General features: G+C 66.4%; 1 protein-coding gene across 1 annotated transcript; it reads right to left on the bottom strand.

Annotated features, from left to right (window-relative positions):
- Positions 1-336: 336 nt before the first annotated feature.
- On the bottom strand, positions 337-18,459 carry NUMA1 (nuclear mitotic apparatus protein 1). The gene is made up of 26 exons (XM_032206265.1): positions 18,287-18,459; positions 15,210-15,282; positions 14,569-14,657; positions 13,309-13,388; positions 12,856-12,938; positions 12,579-12,659; positions 12,392-12,476; positions 11,578-11,686; positions 11,064-11,221; positions 10,348-10,465; positions 9,595-9,712; positions 9,175-9,315; positions 8,920-9,042; positions 5,037-8,546; positions 4,511-4,552; positions 3,338-3,406; positions 3,078-3,188; positions 2,771-2,989; positions 2,531-2,688; positions 2,148-2,394; positions 1,777-2,056; positions 1,546-1,682; positions 1,243-1,458; positions 954-1,067; positions 691-858; positions 337-605 (listed from the first exon to the last, which is right to left on the bottom strand). Exons 2-26 carry the CDS (start codon positions 15,249-15,251, stop codon positions 570-572), a joined length of 6,534 nt encoding a protein of 2,177 aa, XP_032062156.1. The 5' UTR covers positions 15,252-15,282; positions 18,287-18,459; the 3' UTR covers positions 337-569.
- Positions 18,460-19,177: the final 718 nt, after the last annotated feature.

Raw genomic sequence — 19,177 nt, 5'->3', positions numbered from 1 at the left:
CCCACGTAAAAGAGCTGGTCCTGGAGGAGGGCTGGGACACACGGCGAGGTCTAGGACTCGGAGCAGGAGAAAAATACAATTTATTTACAAGTAGAAACACTTTAAAAATGCCCCCTCTGCGCCCAGGGGGGGCAGCGAGGAACCAGGGTCTCTGCTGGGGTGCGTGGCCCTGCCCGGCCTGGCCCCCCCCTTCCCCTCATCCTGGTCCCCGGGGGCTCCCAAATCCCAAAACCCTGGCAGCTTTGCCCCAGTCTGGTGCTGGGCCAGACCCCCCCAATCCCCCTCCCCAGCCCTGGGAGGGTTCAAACCCCTGCAGCAGGGCAGGGCTGGGCCAGGCACAGAGACTGGGGGGGCTTTGGGGCAAAGCAGAGCCAGGGCAGGGAGCATGGAGGTGCCCTGGGGGAGCAAAACCCACCCCACACAGCCCAGGGGTGTTACTGGGACATGCAGAGCGATGTTGGGGGGGGGACGGTGGCCCCCAAGTGCCCCCAGCATCGCTCCTGGTCCCGGTGCTGCTGGGGGAGGGCAGGGAGAGGCGAGGGGTCCGGGCAGAGCTGGGCTGGGCAACCTCAGAACTTGGTGTCCTTCAGCGCCCTGCGACTGGCCTGGAAGAGAGAGCAGGGGGTTAGGGGGGGGGGGTCTCCTATTTAGGGGGGGGTGGGGGAAGCTGTGCCCGCACCCACTGCCCACCTTGCCCTTGGGGGACTTGGCGGAGGCGATGCGGGGCGAGCGGCGCGCGGTGCCGTGGGGCGAGCTCTTGGGGGTGGCTTTGCGGCCGGCGGCGCGGCGCAGGAGGCTGTTCCCCAGCTTCTTGGGGGTGTTGAGGATGCTGAACGCCATCGACTGGCGCCTCTCGGCCTGCGGGGGAGGACGGGGGGGCTGTGAGGAGCTCTGTGGTGGATGGGGAAGGGGTCCCGGACCCCCCCATCTCGGCTCTCCAGCCCCCCACTCACCGGCTTGCTGCTGGGTGCCTGCTGCTCGCTGCGCCGGCTGACCTGGGAGCTGCGCCGCTCGCTGCGGTCCCGGGGGGTCTGGGGGCGCGGGAAGCAGCTGACAGGCTTCTTGGACTGGAAGAGAGGGGACAGGGGGGGGACCTCAGCGAGGGGCCAGACCCCTGGGACACAGCCACGAGGAGGCAGAAGGGCTCGGAGCTGGGGTCCCCATGCGCAGCCATAACCGCATCCCGGGGCAGCACCCCGATTCCTCCAGCTCCTGGGGGTGCCCAGGGGGGGCTCAGCTCACCTCGGGGGTGTCGGGGCCCTGGTGGGACTCATCCGAGAGCCGCTTGCGCTGCTGCCGGGTGGTGATGCCCCCGGCCCAGGCGGTGCTCATGGTGCTGCGCCGGGCGGCCGTGCCCTCGGTGATCTGCGCGGGCTGCATGCTGGCGCGCCGCAGCGTCTCCTTGGGGTCGCCCGTCTTCATCTCCTCGTCCGTGATGGTGCCCAGCGAGTTGGAGGGCTGGGGAGGGGGCGATGCTGATGCGCTGCCCAGCACGGCAGAAAGGTGGGGAGGGGGAAGGGGCAGCCCCCAGCTCCCCCCCCTTACCCGGTTCTCCAGGGGGTAGCAGGTCTTCAGGTGTGGCGGGCAGGCGCGGTTGCGCTGCTGCAGCTCGGCGATGCGGTTCCAGTCGTCCAGCTGCTCCGGCTCGTCCTGGCACGTCCCCAGGTAGATGCTGCTCCGGCCTAAAAACCAAAGCGGTGAGGGCCAGGCGGGGGGGGGCGTCCAGCAAGGCACAGCCCCCACACCCCCAAACCTCAGCCCCCTGCCCCGACTCACCCAGGCTGGAGCTGCTGCCCGCCTGCGAGCGCCTCAGGGAGCTGCGCGTGGCCGGGCGGTAGCCGGGGAGGCTGAGCAGCGCCGAGTGGCCGGGGGGCTCCTGTGGGGACGAGGTCTCGGGCTTGGCGAGGGATTCCTGCGAGGGGAAGCTGGCGAGGGAGCGGGCAGAGGCGGCCGAGCGCAGGCGACCCTTGCCCGGGGCGGCTTTTTGGGGCTGCTCCGAGCGGACACTGCAGAAGGAGCTGTCTGCGCTCAGCGGTTCCTCCGTCTTGGGCTCTTTCTGGGAGAGAGGAAAAAAAATAAAGAAAAAAAACAGGGTCAGAGCCCACGGAGAGCTCCCCGCACCGCGCTGAGCCGTGCCGTGCCCTCACTTTGGTCATGGTGATGTTGATGATCTGCGTGGTGCGGCGCCGCGCCGAGCGCGTCCTGCAGCCCGAGTCGAGGGAGAGGTCGCCCAGGGAGCTGGCGCTGCTCTCCAGCTTGGACTGCGTGCGGTTGGGGATGGGCGTGAAGTAGAGGCTCTCCAGGGACTCCACCTTGCGGGGCAGCCGCTGGGACGCCCGCGACTCCGCGCTCTCCGGCACCGCCGAGGCCTCCGACTGCGAGCGGGTGACTTTCCTGCTGGACAGGGGGGAGGACGACGCGAAGGTTGGCCACCAGGAGCCGGAGCTGGTGATGCTGGCAGCAAATCTGTGATGCTGGCAGCAAATTTGTGATGCTGGCGGCAGAGCGGGGCCCTCCGAGCTGTGGTTACCTGGTGGAGTTGAGCGGCTGCAGCTCGTCGAGGCTGAGGTCGAGGCTGTCGGTGCTGAGGTCGGCGGGCTTCTGGCGGAAAGCTTCCCAGCCCTTCAGGGCGTCCGTCGGCACCTGGAACTTGCCCAGCTCCCGCAGCTGCCGATCGGCAAACTCCACCTGGGAGAGGAGCGGTGAGAGGCCAGGCGAGGAGGAGGAGGAGGAGGAGGAAGGAAGCAGAGCCCCCCCGCGCCGTGCCCACCTGAGCCTCCAGGCTGCGGACCTGGCTGGTGAGGTTCCTGCAGGTCAGCTCCGACTCCTTGGCCTGCAGCACGCTCTGCTGCAGCTCCTTGGCCAGCCTCTCCGACTCCGTCCTCAGCTCCGCGTTCTCCTTCTGCAGCTGCTCCATCGCCTTCAGCTTCTCCGCCAGGTCCTGGTTCTGCTGCTTCTTCGCGTCGTAGTGAGTTTTTGCTTTCTCCATCTGGGAAGAAGCAGGAGAAGGGGAACCTGCGACCCGCCGAGCCTCCCGTGGGGCAGGGCTGGGGCTTGGGGTGCCGCTCGCAGCCTACCTGGGCTTTGTAGTGCTCGGCCGCCTGCTCCTTCTGGGCCAGCTGCTCCTGCAGCTCCGCCACCTTCTCCTGCTGGCGGGTGGCCTCGGTCTGCAGCTCCCCTTCCAGCACCTGCTCGTGGGGAGGGAAGGCAGCGGGGTCAGGGCCACCCCAGCAGCACAGCCGCAGCCCTCGGGGAGCCCAAGTGGCCACCAAGAGCCGCAGGGCTCGCTGGAGACAGCTCTGGCTCAGGACAGGGCTTCAGGTCCCCGTGGACGTACCTTGACCCGCTGCTGCTGGGTGCGGGTGGCCTTTTCGTGCTGGGTCAGCTTCTTATTCAGCTCCTCCACCTGGAAGGGCACGGCTTTGTTACACCAGCCCCTGGCCACGAACTCCCCCTGCCACAACCAGCTCCTGGTTGTGAATTCCTCCCTCCCACGGCCACCCTGGTGCACAGGACGGCTCCTTGCACCCCGCGCCAAGCACCCTGCATGCCATTAGCAGACCCGAGGCAGGCAGTTTGGGGCAGCCCTGTGAGTCCCTGCAGGGAAAAGCTTTGCTCTACACGAGCACAGAGCCGCCAGGCACTAGGAGCAAACCGAGACCCCTCAGCCAGGAGGATGAGGGGAGATGGGGCGCAGCAGGCGGCACCGCGTCCCCCCGCACCCTCGGCTGCAGGAACCATCTCCACTGCCAATTTTGCTGCAGAATAAAGCAGCAGGAGGCTGATCCGTGCCAAATCTCAGCATGGGGCTCCACGGGGCTGTTGCCACCCCAGGCACAAGGCGTGCACATCCCCTCAAAGGACTGGGGAGGCTGCCTGCAGCTCGCCCCGTGCACAGCCAGGCCGGGTGTCCTGGGAACAGCACCAGGGGCTGGGGGTGAGGATGGGGAGGTTTTGTCCCTCCCACGAGCCGTCAGCCCCTCTTGGCCTCACAGGCTCCTTGGGAAAGGGGCTGGGGGTGGCCTCATCGGCATCAGCCACGTCTGCTCCAGCAGCAGCGGTTCCCAAGTGCTGGCTCTGAGGTGGGCGCTGCTTAAAAAATAATAATAATAATAAAAAAAAAAAGGCATCTCCAGCCAAGGCTGCGTTTTGTGCAACCTCAGCGCTCTCCTCCCAGCAACCTGCCCCTCTCAGTTAAAGAGGGTGGAAAATAATAAAAAAAAAAAAAAAAAAAAAAAAAAAGGGGTGCTCCAGCTCGCCAGCACCTCCTCTCCGAGGAGGCAGCTCCGAGCTGAGGATTTGTGACCCCCCCATTCCTACTCCCCACGGGGCGGATGCGCGAGCCCAGAGACCTGGAGCAAAGCAGCGCCTGCGGCACGCGCTCCGGGGGCACCCCGCAGAAGGGTCCCCGCTGCAAACGGCTCACGAGGAGGTGGCTCTGCTGGGAAGGGGCCGGGGCCGGGGCCATGCACCGTCACCGTTTAAGCAGCCGGCACTTGGCGTGCGTTACCTGCTTAGCTTGCTCTCTCTGCAAGACCTCGAGCTGCTCCACCTGTCACGGGGAGGGCACAGAAGGGAGAAGTGAGCGCATTGCGGGCACGCGGCCCCTCGCCACCCCCCGGCTCCCACGCCAAGCAGCCCGGGCTAAGGAGGGCTCAGAGGTGTGTAGGGGATCCGAGCCCTGCTGATGCTGCCGTTCCCCGTGTGCCTTTGTGAACCTGGGCCCTAGGAAAACCCCCTGGCTTAGGAATAAAAGGGATGGGGTGGGGGCTTTGGAGGGCAGTAGTTTTTGGCCAGCAAGTTCATGGGCAATATACGTGGCTGGAAGCCACGAGAGCTCTGGCAGTAAGCAAGGGGCAAGGCTCTGGAGGAGCCGACGTGCTCCCTCAGTGGGACAGAGCTGCCAGGAGCAGCCTCAAAAAAAAAAAGAGTGAGACTGGGGGGGGCCATGAGTGCCCCTTCCCCTCCGGGCTCTGCCTGCACGCCCCCAACCCGCGCCGGGCACCCGAGCGGGGGGCGTCCCGCGAGCCCCTTACCTGAGACATCAGCTTCTGCCTCTCCTCCTGGAACTTCTGCCTCTCCTCCAGCACCTTCACCTTGGCGTTCTCGTACTTGTTGCTCATGGCCTCCAGCTTCTTCGCCACCTCCTCCACCTCCTGCCGGCTGCCCGCCACCAGCTTCTCCGACTCCAGCCGCAGCCGCTCCAGCTCCCGCGCATGCTTCTCCCTCGCCTGGCCCAGCTCCGCGTCCAGCCGCTGCTGCCCGCGGCTCGAGGTCTCGCTCAGCCCCCGGTTCTCCTCGGCCAGCCTGGCGTTGGCCTGCTGCAGCCCCGCCAGCCGCTCGGCGTAGCTCGCCGCCTCCTTCTGCAGCCGCTGCAGCGCCCGCTCCTGCTCCGCCGCCCTCTCGCGCAGGGCCGGCACCTCGGCCGCCTCCAGCTTGCTCCGGGCGAGCTCTGCCTGCAGCACGCCGGCGGTTTTGGCCCTCTGCTCCAGCTCGTCGCGGTGCTTGCTCTCCAGGGAGGCTCGCTCAGCCTGCAGCTGCTGGCAGAGGTGCTTGAGCGGCACCAGCTCGCCGGCCAGCGCCTGGGCGCTGCTGAGCTCCTGCTGCAGGGAGGAGAGGAGCTGCTCCTTCTGGAAGTACTTGTCCTGGCACACCTTCACCTCCTGCCGCAGCTCCTCCTCGCGCTCGCTTTGGCAGTGGCGGTCCCTCTTCAGCGCCTCGATGGTCAGCCGCTGCTTCTCCATCTCCTCCTGGCACCGCTGCACCTCCACCTTCATCAGCGAGCACCTCTCGGCCGCCCGCGAGGCGGCGGTGGCCATCTCGGCCTGCAGCACCCGCAGCCGCTCCTCCAGCTTCTTGCTCTTCTCCGACTCGGCCACGATCAGGCGCTTCAGCTCCTTGCTCTCCCCTTCCTTCTCGGTCACCTGCCGGTGCAGGATGGACACCTCGTGCTCCAGGCTGCCGATCAGGCTGTTCTTCCTCTCCATCTCCTGGATGCACTGCGAGATCTGCTCCTTCCAGCTCTCCTCCGACCTGCCCTTCTCCTGAGCCGAGGCGCGGAGGGACGCCAGCTCCTTCTCCGCCGCGGCCACGGCGCTCCTGCTCTGGGCCAGCTCTTTGCCCTTGTCCTGCAGCTCTTTCCTCAGCGCCTCCACGGCACCGTCCTGCACGGCTTGGGCTGCTCGCGCGGCCTCCAGCAGCTTCTGCAGCTCCGAGGCTTTCTCCTTGTGCTGTGCCGCCTCCCTCCTCGAGGCCTCCAGCTCCGCGTGCTGGTGCTGGGACGCAGCAGCCCGGGCTTCAGCCGCCGCCTTCTCCAGCGCAGCGATGGTGTCCTGCTGTTCCCGGCACCTCTGCTCCAGCTTCTCCACCTCCAAACCCAGCGCCTGAGCCTCCTTCAGCTTCTCCTGGTACAGGTCCTGGCTCGAGCTGGATTCCTGCTCCCTGTGGCGGATCTTCTCCTCCAAGCTCTTGAGGGACATCTCCTTCGAGTAGACGGCCTTGATGCTCTCCATCTCGGCGTCGCGGGCCCGGGCGGCCCCCAGGAAGCCCTGCAGCTCGCTGTCCATCTTGGAGGCCCGCTCCTTCACCGCCTCCACCGAGGCGAGCTCCCCTTTCAGCTTGCTGACCGTCTTCTGCAGGTCCCTCAGCTCCTCGCCCCGCGAGACGTTCTTCAGCCGCAGCTCATCCAGCTCGCCCTCCTTCTCCTCGATCAGCTCCAGCGAGCGGGCCAGCTCCTCCTGGTGCGCCGACCGCTCCACCCTCTGCTCGTTGATGGAGTTCTGCAGCTGCACCTCCAGCTCAGCCTTGCGGGCTCTCTCGGCGGCGCAGTCCGCCCTGGCTTGCTCCAGCTCCTTCTGCAGGCGCTTCGCCTCCTCGTCGCGGCGCTCCAGGTCCTGCCCGTGCTTCTGCAGCGCCTCCTCCAGCCGCGCCACCTCGCCGGCCAGCCTCTCCGCCTCGTGCTCCTGCTCCCCGTGGTGCCTGGCCGCGGCCTCGAGCTCCTCACGCTTCAGCTTCTCCTCGGACAGCTCCTTGGAGACGCCCTCGAGCGCCTCGGTCGCCCGCCGCACCTCTGCCTCCAGTTGAGCCACGCGCTCGGCCACTGCTCGCTCCGAGGTCGCCACCTTCTCCTGCAGGGCCGAGACGTCAGCCCTCAGCTTCTGCTCCTCGCCCTCCTTCTCCTTCGCCCGCGCCCGGGCGTTGGACAAATCTGCTTGGAGAGCAGCCAGCCGGTCCTGGTGCTCGCTGGCCAGGCGCTTCGCTTGGGCCTCCAGCTCCTCCACCTTCTCCTGCTGTGCCTGCAGCTGCTGGCAGGCCTGGCCGTGCTCCCTGCTCAGCGCCCGCACCCTCTCCTCCAGCCTCCCGCGCTCTCCTTCCTCCCCCTGTGCTGCCGAGGACGCCTCCTCCAGCTGCCGCTGCAGCGCCGCCGTCTTCTCCCTGCTCTCCTCGCTCAGCTGCTGCAGCCGCGCCTCCAGCGCCTGCCTCCTGGCCAGCTCCTCGCCCCTCTCCTGCAGGGCCTGGTCGCGGCGCTGCGTGAGCTGCTGCCTCTCGGCCTCCAGCTCCGCTATCCTGGCCAGGTTCCCCTCCAGGCTCTCGGCCGCCCTCCTCTTCTCGTCCTCCAGGATGCCCTCGGTGTTGCGCACCGACTCCTCCAGGAAGAGCAGCCGCTCCTGCAGGCGTGCGTTCTCCTTGGCCGCCTTCTCCCTGTCGGCCAGCTTCTGCTGGCTCTCCTTCAGCTTGCCCTCCAGCTCTCGGAGCTGGGCTTTCAGCGCCTCGGCCGCCCCGGCCTGCGCCGTGCTCTGCTGGCACTGGGCGGTGAGCTCCAGGACGCGTGCCTCCAGCTCGCGCACCTTCTGGCTCAGCTCCGCTTTCTCCTGCTGCATTTCCAGGGCCGAGGCTTGGCAGGCCTCTCGGGCTTTCTCCAGGCTCTGCAGCTGCCCGCTCAGCGCCGCCAGCTGCGCCTCCTTGGCCTGCTGGAAGCGCTGCAGCTCCTGCAGGGCCGCGTCCCTCTCCTGGGCAACCTTCTCGCACTGGGCGACCATCTGCCGGGCCTCCCCTTCCTTCTCCTGCGTGACCCGTGCCAGTTTCTCCTCGCTGTGCCTCAGGCTGCCGCTCAGCTGCTCCACGCGGCGTCCCAGCCCGGCGACGGCCTCCTGCGAGGCTTGCTCCCGGCGCTGCAGCTCCTGGGCCTGCGCCCGCTCCTGCTCCACCTGCTGCTGCAGCCCGGCCGCCTCCTGCTCCCTCTGCAGCAGGAAACCCTTCAGCTTCTCCACCTCGGCCGTCAGCGCGTCCAGCTGGGCCGTCAGGCGCGCCTCCTGCGCCCGCAGGTCCTGCTCCAGCTGCTCCTTGGCCCGGCGCAGCTCGGCGAGGGAGCTCTGCAGGTTGGCGATCAGCTCGCCCAGCTGGAGCTTCTCCTCCTCGAAGCGGCCGCGCTCGGCCTGTAGGGCTGCCTCCCGCTGCCTCTTCTCCTCCTCCAGCCGCAGGATGGAGGCCTGCAGCTCGATCACCTGGGCGGTGAGGCTGGACACCTCCTGCTTCAGCTCCTCCAGCTGGAAGGAGGAAAAAAAAATAAAACAAAAACATCCCCAGGCGTTACTCAAGCGGCACCCAGCAGTGTGATGAGAGCTTCACGCCAGCAGCACGCTCCCTCCCTCCCTCCCTGCACCCACTGCACCCCCTCGAGCCCTGCCTTCAAGCACCTGGGGCCGTTTCTGACAGCAAACTCCTTTTTCCACCACGTGGATGCGGCTCCATCCCCAGTTGCCCCCCGCTACGGGGGCAGCCAGCAGCGAGGTGGGGAGCTTGCCCAAACTCCGCATGCACGGGGCGCTCAGCCCCCAGCACCCACCCCACAGGCAGCACCCAGCTCTGTCCCCACGCCGAGTTTTGGGCCCGCTCTCCTTACTGGGGACCTCTCCGTACCTTCAGGATGTCGCCCATGACCTCTCCTTTCTCCTGCGAGCTGTGGTCCCCCAGCTTGGCCAGCTGGTCCTCCAGCAGGGAAATCTTCCCCTGGAGAATCTCGATCTTCTCCTCCAGGCATTTCTGGGGACAGAGACGGGTGAAGGAGCAGGGCAGAAGGCAGGGCAACCAGGAGCCATCACCAAACTTCATACACCAAACATCCCCACAGCCTCATCCTCGCTGCCAGTCGCCGGAGCAGCCCCGGAGCCTCACCTTGTCCTGCAGGGCAGCCCGCAGCTCGCCCTCCAGCTGCGCCTGCTTCTCCTGGGACTGCGTCAGGGCGGCGTTGTGCTCCTCGGACAGCTCGTTCAGGGCGTCCTGCAGCTGCACCAGGTGGCTGGCGATCTCCCGCAGCTGCAGGGGGAAGCGGGGCAGGCAGCAGTTAGTCTGAGCTCACCCTGCGGGGTGGAAGCAGCGCCGGGGCCATCCCAAATCCCCTGGGGGCTCACGGGGCTTCGTCAGCCACCCTGCACCGAATGCGGGCAACGTCCCTCGGAGGACGAAGCCAAAATGTTCTCTGTGCCCGGTGAGCCGTGGGAAGCACGGAGAACACAGACTTGATTTTTAAGGTTGATGTTGCCCTTGGTCTGAGGGGCACAGGGATGCGAGTTTGGGGACTGTGCTGTTCCCCACCTTGAAGGAAAGGTCCCCGTTCTCCTCAGAGAGCTGGTTGATCTTCCGATCCATCTGGCCCTTCTCGGTCTTCAGGTCCTGGCACTGCTTCAGGGCCTCGTGCAGGCGCACCAGCAGGCTGCGGGAGAGGAGAGGGTTAGGGGCTGGGCAAGGGCACCACTGGGTGCTGCTGGGGAAGGTACCCTGTGTCCTGTGTGATGGTGAGAGCAGCACAAAACACCACAAACAGAGAACCACAGCCCCGAGCTGGAGCTGGGGGTGCTCCCCAAGCAAACACACCACCAGAGAAGGGACGGGGCAGGGACTGGGACAGCACAGCAGGCGACTTTCGAGCCCAGTTCAGACCCGATCAAGCTCATGGCGAGCAGCTGGGGAAAGGGAAGGGGCTGAGAGCTCCATCTGCTGCCCTCAGGTAGAGTTTCAGGCCAAAAGCAGTTCTGGGCTCACTCAGCTGCAGCCCGTCATGAGCTGGGTGGCCTGTGCTGAAGATTCCTGCACCAAACACAACGGCTGGGCTCCAGCAGGGCCAACCTTTGGGAACCAGCATCCAATATCCCCCCTAAAAGCTTCCAGGGACACAGAGCCTGTCCCAGAGCTGGGAAAGCCTCTTCTGGAGGGCTACATTTGGGGCAGCGTGCCCTTTATTCCCCATAAAGAAACTGGCTGCTGACGCGCAGGAGTGGCCGGGAGCAGCAGCAAGGAATGCCCTCAGCCCTGGTCCATGCATTACCCGAAGCCCCCGGGGTTATTTACCTCTCGTTCTTCTCCCTCAGCTCCTCCAGCTCCTTGGGCTCCAGCTGGTCGGCAGCCTGCCTCTCGGTCAGCAGGGTCAGGCGGTCGATGCGGTGCTGCATCACGGTGATCTGCGCCTCTGTGCGGGGTGGGCACGTCACCACCTCCTCCTGCACGGCCCCACAGCAGGGCTCCGTCCTCCCCCCAGCTCTCAGAAAGCTGGAGCGAGGATGGGGAAGCCGGGCTGGCAGCCCCAGGTGCCTTTGAGTGCCCAGGGTGTGCAGAAGGGGACGTAAAAGGGAAGGAGGAACGCGCCGCCGGGGGAAATCCCCAGCGCAGAGAGCGTTTGAGCCGTGGGTGGGAAGGCTGCTGCGCCTGGCAGGCTGCTCCCAGCCACTTGGCAGCAGGACTAAGAGCAGCCTCCAAGCTCTGCCCTGCTCGGAGCTGTTGTGACAGCGCTGGAGCTGCCTTGGCTCCCCCCAGCACGTTTTGTTCCTGGCTAACAGCAAGGATCCTTGGTGCAGCCGCGGCCCCGCGGAGGCACGGCGAGCCCCAAGGTGCCCGCGCTGCTCGGGACAGCAGAAAAACCCCAAAGGCTCAGGCTGCACTCCAGCAGGACACACCATGCCTGAACACACTTTAGGAGGGCGTCAGAGCTGTGACAGCAAGTCCCAGAACAGATCTCAGCCCCAAAGACCACCCCCCCTGCACCCCAGGACCCCCCGCCAGCCACTGACCCTTTTCGGTGATGAGCTTGCGGTTCTCTGCCAGCTCCAGCTCCAGCTCGTCCCTGTTGTCCCTCTCCACGGCCAGCTGCTTCTTCAGCCTCCTCAGCTGGAACTGGGGGGTCTGCATGACGTCCCCCACGGGCGAGGTCGGGGGTCCGGGCAGGATGCTGCGGGACCACGACATCCCTCGGTTATCCGGAGGGGCAGGGAGCTGCGACCCCAGCCCCCGAGCAGGAAGCCCCCCGCCCCAGCCTCTAGCCCGGGGGTACGAAGCCAGCCCCGGGACCAAGCATCCCTCCCCTCTCCACCTCTGCCTGAGCCCGTCGCAGAGCTGTCAGCGTGCTCCAGAGGCAGAGATTTAACCTGAATTTAATTGATTTGCTGCCAGAACGCCAGCAGTGCCTGCACCGGGAGAGCACCGTGGCACGCGGCGGCTCTCCTTGTGCTATGAGGGCGCACCCCAGGGACACTTGGGGGTCCCGTCACCCCACTCTCCCCCCACCTTGTCCCCCCCTAACGTTACCTGTTGATGCTGGAGGAGGAGGAGGCGACCTTCTGCAGCTCCAGGAAGCGCACCCCGCGTGCCTGCTGCGGGGGGAGCCCCGGCGAGCGCTCCTCCGAGGGCTGCGGGGCTGGGACAGGGGAGGGGTAGGGTGTGGGGTTTGTGCTCACACCACGAGGCTTTGCAGGCTTTCAGCTTCAGGTCTGAAAGCCCCAGTGACAGTGGGGTTGCTCCGGGATGGATCAGCCCCGCCAAAAAGCTGGAACAGCCCTCACAGCCCTGCTGCCCCCCTCCACCCACGCAGCAGGAATGTGCCTAGCCCCCCAGCTCCGTCCCCAAGGGTTCTCAGGAGAGACAAAACTGTCCTTTGCCTCCTTGTGGGACTGTCCCTTTGTCCCCTTATGGGACGCTTTTGTAGTGCTCAGTGTGACAGGCGACAACCTGGAACCACGGGCTCCCAGTGGTGCTGCTGCTCTCCTGGGTTGGCAGCTAGAGCCGTGCAAATGGGGCAAAACCCAGCAGATTTATGCTCTGGAAAAAAGCCACCTGTGCTGCTCGGATGCTGCCAGCACTTGGAACACCTCACCCTGCTGCAGCAGTTAGGGCCTGTCCCCATGCCACCCTGCTGGCGTCTGGACATTGCCACCCAGACAAATAACGTTAACCCAGCGCTAACAAGGTGTTTTTTTTTTTTTACAAGCAGTAAAAAAAAAATCCCCGTCTGGCCGCCTGCTCTCCCTGCACGAGGCTCATCCAACGCCAGCCCATCGGTGCCCGCAGCACAGGCTCGTAGGGTGGGCACCGATTTGGGCACCGAGCCGGGCACCGCGCTCACCTCTCCTCTGCAGAAACGCCTCCAGGTTCTCCGTCAGGCTCTCCTCGTTGTCCAGCACGAATTTGAGGATGTTTGCCAGCTCGACCTGCGCCAGAGGAGCCCGGGGGTCAGCAGCTGCCCTGCGGCAGCTCCGGGCCCGAGGGGCTGGTGGGTGCTCACCCAGCCCCTTGCTGGCACCGGGCAGTACCTGGGTCTGGTAGTCGAAGTCGTTCCAGTCCCCAGGGTTCCTGCTGCTCATGGAGCTGTGGTACAGCAGCAGCACGGCCACCTGCAACGAGGCAGAGCATCAGGAGGGGAGCTGGGCAGCACCAGCCACTTGTGGGGCTGGCCCCCGAGCTGCTCAGCCCCCTTGGGTGCAGCCCCTCCATCTCGGGGCCCCCGGGACACAGTTTTCCCTTCCAGCAGGGAAATGTGGCAGCAGGGACTCGATCCGGGACAGAGGGACCCCTTGGGCACGGCGATACCTTGGCCAACTCCAGCTCTTCTCCCTCCAGGAGCTTCTGTGCCGACACCAGGTTCTCTGTGGTCGATTTGTGCTTGCAGAGCTCTGCAACACGAAACGGGAGCTGCGGTCACACCGAGACCCCTGCCACCGAGTGGAGACCCCTGGATGGGTTTTTCCCCCTTCAAACTCAGCCCTCTGACCACCCTCGGGCTGGCTCCGTGCCTTTTGCTGCTCCACCAGCAGCACCAGCACAGCCTGGGACAACGCCGTGGTGCTGCGGGATGGGACACGGCACCTCCCCACCCGGCACCCCTGCTGCGGCGAGGACTCCCCCCAAGCTGGATTTGGCCAGCAAGGACTTCCCACACCGGCTTCTGGGCAGCCCTGCAGAGCTGGTGCTGGGGCCGGGGTCACCCAGAGCCCTGGCAGAGGCGGGGAGGGGGCTGCCGTGCCCCTCGGGGCAGGCTCTTACTCTGCAGAAAGCTGCGGATGAAGGCTGCTCGCTCCGGCAGGGGCTGCTCCAGGACGGACTGCCCCTCCTCGCTCTTGTGGCTGCAAAGAGAGAGCAGGAGGGATGTTAGAGCTTTACGGAGAGGCTGAACAAAGGCTGCCTTCACCGAGAGGCAGCTCCTGAAGCAGCGGGATTCCCGGGGTGGTAGCACGGCGAGCAATCCCCGCCGCACCCCGGGGCGGCGCAGGCTGCTGCTGGCAGCCCCAGAACTGGCTGAATTTGGGGCGTTCGGCCCCCTCCAGCCCCAATTCCTCCCTCCTGTGCTGCCAGCCCCACGCTGGGATGGGTCCAGCACCGCCTGCTCTGCTCCAGGGCTTTGCTTTCGGAGAGGGCGCATCCAGAACCGTGTGGGTGCGTGAGCCCCGCGCACCTCAGCCCCCTGCCCTGGAGCCCACGCTGGATTTAAGGGGGGGAACGAGGCTGCCCCTGCCATGGCTCTGCTCCAGGATCAGCCTTTTGCTCTGCAGCAGCCAACACAAACACGGGCCACGTGCCTAAAACCCGTGCCAGCCTGCGCTCTGCTGCCGTTGCTTCCAAACCCGCGGCTGCTCTGGGACCTCCAGACACAGGGACTTGCTGGGGAAGGGGAGGACACGAGGATTTCCCATTCCCTGGTGCCACGGGACCTGCCAGCCCCCCTCACCCAAATGCAGCTCCCCCAGGGCAGCCCCGTGGCACCCTCCTTGCCAAAACCAGCACCGCGGCGAGGTCGGGTCGGCTGCCTGCTGAGCACACCCCGGTGATCCCTGCTAATCCCAGCCAGGGCTGGGGCTGGGAGGTTAAACAGGTCTGGCTAAATATATCCCAGCTCCCCGCTCGGAGCAGGCTCTCGTTACGCCGTGCTGCTGTTAATTATAGCAGGCAGGCTCCGAGCAGTGCCCCCAGCGCCTCGCCGGGTGGCTCATTAAGGGCGAGCCCCCAGCTCCAGCACCCGCTCTGCTTGGCAGCTTCCAGCCAGCCCCGCTCGCAGGGGACAAGAGAAGCTCTTGGGATCGGAGCTACCCCATCCCTGCACCTCGTGCTGGGGGTCGGGGCTGCTGTGTCCTCCCCAGGAGCAGCCCCCGTTCCCCGAAAGCCACCGGGATGGCTCCACGGGGCAGAGCTGCCCCCCCCGGGACCCCCGGGCTGAGCGAGGCTCAGGACAGCTGGCCAGCTGCCTCCTCGCCCAAGCAGGATTTAGGGAGGCACATTCGTACGGGCAGGAGAGCCCCCGGGACTCACGTTTTGTTGATGATCTGGATGAAAACGCGGCAGTCCTGCAGCTGGGACAGGTCCCCCAGGGGATCCGCGCACACCTTGGTGCTGTTCACCTGGGGACAGGGTGAGACAGTGAGCAGGGAACAACCCAACAACCGCCCCACAACACCCCCACCGCCCCCACGGACACCCCCAGCCCTCCCCAGCGCCCTGCCAGGAGGGATGGGGGCAATGCCTGCACCCACAGGGGCCGGCACGCCTCGCGTTGGGCACGGTGACGCCTCGCTCACACACGGCACAGCTCTGTCCCCGTCCGTGGCACGGGGTGGGAGTGAGATTTTGAGGTCCCTTTGATCCCAAACCATCCTGTGCTTTCCGAGGCAGGACCCTCAGGCTGTTTATGGCCCAGCTCCTCCTGCTTTCCCCGCCGGCCGTGCCCCCCAGGCTGGTTTCCAAGGCTGGACGGAGCCATCGGAGCATTTCGGGCTGCTCAAGCCCCCTCCCCACACACCCCCCGTGCCCCAAATCCCACCGTGACCAGCCCCAGCACCCAGCTGCTGATGGAGGGACCCCAGCATGGGCAGCAGCACCCAAAGGGGCAGCAGCAGAGCCCCCCCGAGACCACCCTGACCCACGGAGCTGCCCGGCGTGCCGCGGTGCGTTACCCAAGCGAGGAGAGCCGCGGCTCTCGTGGCGTGGAGAGGCATCTCTGCGAGGCTGCCAGGTCACTGCCCGCACCTAGAAACAGCAAAAAAAAAGGCAATTAAAGGCCAAACGTGGCAATTACATTCCTATAGAGCCTGCACGTGACACCAGGCACCGGTGCCTGTCGAAGCAGGACGTGCCCCACGCGCTGCGTTACCGGGGGCAGCAGCCAGAATCCTCATTTTCAGCCCTAAAAAACTGGAGGAAAGCAAGAAACTGCAGGGCTGGGGGGAAACAGCCGGGCTCTGGGCTCCCCACGGAGCAGAGCTCGAGCACGGCCGGCCCCGAGGCAGCCCGGGAGCGACGCTTCCAGCCTCACGTGGCGAGGGGCCGGCGGCTAAGCGAGGGCACAGAGCAGCGATTGTAGTCGGGTGACCTAAATTCCCCGGGGAGCACAGGGCCGGGAGGGGGACCGGGTGGCAGCCGGGAGCACGGTGCCAGCACGGTGGGGCCCGGGTGTCCCCGGTGCGCTGGGGACGGGCAGGAGGAAGGGAACGGCTCCAGCAGCGGCCACCTGGGTCCCATCACCGAGTTTTTGGGGATGTTTGCTGCCTCAGCCCGTGCCCTCCTTCCCCTCCGTGCCCCCACTCACCACCAGCCTTTTAGGATACCCCAAACCCCCAGCACACGACACCAAACCCTACCCAGCACCCCGGGAAACCTGCTTTTGTCTCCCGAGCCAAAAACCTGCTGGTGCCAGCGGTGCCACCCCCAGCACGTCCCCGTCCCCGTCCCTGTCCCCATCCCACGGGGCCGGCTCCCCGAGCCTTGCGCCACGGCCGCGCTGCCCCAACCCCACAGGAAGCCTCCTTCCAGCCCGGCTGGTCTTTCAGGTCTCGCCCTGGTGGCGTAAATTAAAAAAAAAAAAAAAGAAAAAAAGAAAAAAAAAAAAAAAAAAAAAAGCTCACGGCTCCGGCCCCCCCCCAGGGTCCTGTGCGCTCCCCGTCCCTGCCCTCGGCAGCGGGGGCTATCGCGGCGCTGCAGCAGCCTCCTCGCCACGGCCACTGCTGCCCTGGGGGAGATAGCATCTATCGGGGAGCCCCAGCATCACAGCCCGGCCCCGGCTCCCTCCAGGAAAGCCCCGGTCTCAGTTTTGGAGAAAAGTGGCACGAAGTGGCAGGGCTCGGAGCTGGGGAGCTCTCCGTGCTCGGGGAGAGGCCGGGAGGCACGAGCTGGAGCCAGGGGAGAGCAGAGCTTCTGGAGGTGTAAAAGGGAAGGAAAAAGGGGAAAAAAATAATAATAAAAATAAGAGTAAAGTCACCAGGCTTGGGGCTCAGAGCCAGCCCTGCCGTCGGGACGGTGCCAAGGTCCTGCGAGCTCCATGAGCACCGCTGCCCTCCCCGCTCCTGCCGGGGCGCACCGGTGCCAGCAGCACGTGGACTCTGCTCTCCCCGTCCCCATCCCCGTGTCCCCAGGTTGGGGGCACCCTGCCGAGGTGCCGGGACCCCCAGGGCCGTGCTGGCAGCCCCCAGGTGTCCCCACCAGGCTCCAGGGGGCTCCCTGCTCCCCGGGGAAGCGGCGAGGCCGAGGTTTGGCTGTGCAGGATCCGACCTCGGGACGCCCGTCTCACCTTTCACATCGGGAATAATTCCCCCGCCGTGCCCTGCCCCGGGCTCCCTGCGGGATGTGGGGAGGGCCCAGGGCTGCCCCCGGTCCCGTGGGAGGGCAGCGGGGGCTGCCAGGAGCACGGGGGGGGGCCTCCAGCCAGGACGTCCCCACGGCAGGAGGGGGACGTGGGAGCACTGCCAGCTGCCCCCATGGTGACTTTTGCCTTTGCCATCCCCGGTGCCACCCCAATAACCCTGCCCTGGTGCCAGGGGGGGCTGAGCAGGGCCTGAAATAACCCAAAAACCCACCTGGGGAGGGGTCGCTGATAACAGAGCCTGGAGGGAGGGACGGGGTGAGCGGCCGTGCCCAGGCAGGACAGTGCCTGGAGCTCCAGGGCCCTCCCCGTGCCCCGGTTTTTCACCACCACCGCGTCCCTCCTGGTGCTGCTGCCCCAAAAACGCCCCCAACCACCCCCCGACCCCTCACCAGGGGCTTGATCCGGGCACCAAAACCCCGCAAAAATCCGCAGGGAGCCCAAATCCTCCCCCCACCGTCCCCGGAAGCTTTGGCCACCACCGATACTTTAACAAACCCCAGGAGCTGCAGCTCGGAGACACGGAGCACCTGCAGCCCGACAGCCCCGGGGAGCACCAGCACTCCCAGGGCAGGATTTGGCCCTGGCACCATCCAAAAATTCCCCTCTCCGAGCGCAGCCCCCGAGCCGCTCGCCCCCCAGCTCCGTGTTGGGCATTCCAGGAGCGGGGCAGCCCCGTGGGGTGGGGGTTCTCCCACCCTCAACCCCCTTCCTTGACCCCATTTCCCCCTCCGGACCCCCTCTGACAGCAGCACAGAGCCCCCCCCAAACATAAACCTGCCACGGGACGACCTCGGGCACTGCTCAAAGGGGGAACAACCGCGGGGGCTGCGCGGCTCCTTCCCTGCCCCGGGTGCCATATAACGAAACCCAAGGGGCTGGGGGTGCTGAGCCTCGGCGGGGGGCACGGGGACGCCCCCCCAGCGCTGTCCCCATGCCCCCCCCAGCTCCCTCCCCAGTCAAAACACGGCGTTACGCAAGCGGCCGCCTTCCTCCGCGCGCGCGGGGCCGGGGAGAGGAGGGTGAGGGGGGGACAAGCACCCCCTGAGCCCCCCCCTAACCCCACAAAAACACTCAACGTCGCCCCCAGCCCCACAAACTGGGGGAAAAGGGGGGGGTTTGGTGGCGGCGGGGAGGGGGGGGCCCGCGGGCAGAGCCGAGCTCCCGGATGTTGGCGAGCGCAACTTGGCCGCGCGCCCCAGCCCCGCGATCGCACCGCGGGGACGCGGCGCTGCCCAGGGCGTTGGGGGCCAAAAAGGGGGGGCTGCAGCGAGCCAGAAACCACGGGCTGGCCCCCCACAGAGCCTCCTCCTCCTCCTCTTCCTCCTCCTTCTCCTCCTGCCCCCTCCAAAAAGCCCCGTCGGGAGCAGGGCAAAGTCTTTGTTCGGGCCTTACCGGAGCGCGACGGCCGCCGCTCGTCCTCACGCCGCCATCCGCGGGTGGCCCCCCAGGACCCCCAGGAGGCCCGGGCGGCGAGCGCGGCCCCTGCAGAAAAAAAAAGGGGGGAAAAAATAAAGTTGTGTTGGGTTTCGGCCGGGGGTTGGCAGGAGATGGTTCCCCTTCCTGGCCCACGGCCACCCCCACGTCACGGCCGGGCCGCGCTCGTTAAAGGCGCACGGCACAAAAAGCTGCTGGCTGGGCACGGGGAGGGAAGGGGGCAAACGAAGCCCCCTGCCCCATGGGGGGATGCTCTGTGGGGCTTTAGGATGGGGGCAGCGTTTTGGACAGGCCCTGGGGGTGCTCGGCAAGAGGGTGCTGGGGTCCTGCAGCGACCCCGAGACCTGGGGGTTTGGGGTTTAAAGCACGGAGAGGGGTAAAAGTGATCTGAAAACCTCTCCCCTAAATCCAGCCTCCAGGAGGGGCAGTGGGGTAAAGAAAAAGGTGTGAGCCTGCGTCGTGCTGAGCACTGGGGCAAGGCAAGCTGCACGACCCCGCGACCCCACAAATTTTGGGGTCCCGGAGCTCCAGGCCGGGCCCGGGGCCTCTGCTCCTGGCCCTGGGCACCCCCGAGCTCCGGTCCCCAGCCCACCCCACCCCACAGCGTCCCCATTTGCTGTGGGGGATCACGGTTTGGGGAATTCCACCCCAAACTGCTCCCTGCTGGGATCCCGTGGCCTCAGGGGGATGGGGACAACGAAGGGGGGGTCCCCCTGGATGCGGGGGGGGAACACCCAGGGCTGTCCCCACTGCCCGGCGTTTATCACAGCTTATCAGGGCGGGTTCCCTGGGGGGATCCAGGCTGATTTCTCCCAATTTTTTCCTTTCCTGTGCCTTTTTTCCTCTTTC

This window comes from Aythya fuligula, chromosome 1 (genome assembly GCF_009819795.1).
Source record: "Aythya fuligula isolate bAytFul2 chromosome 1, bAytFul2.pri, whole genome shotgun sequence".
In the NCBI taxonomy this organism is placed as follows: domain Eukaryota; kingdom Metazoa; phylum Chordata; class Aves; order Anseriformes; family Anatidae; genus Aythya; species Aythya fuligula.
The sequence above is the reverse complement of the archived record's forward strand: the minus strand, read 5'-3'. Positions and strand labels throughout refer to the sequence as shown.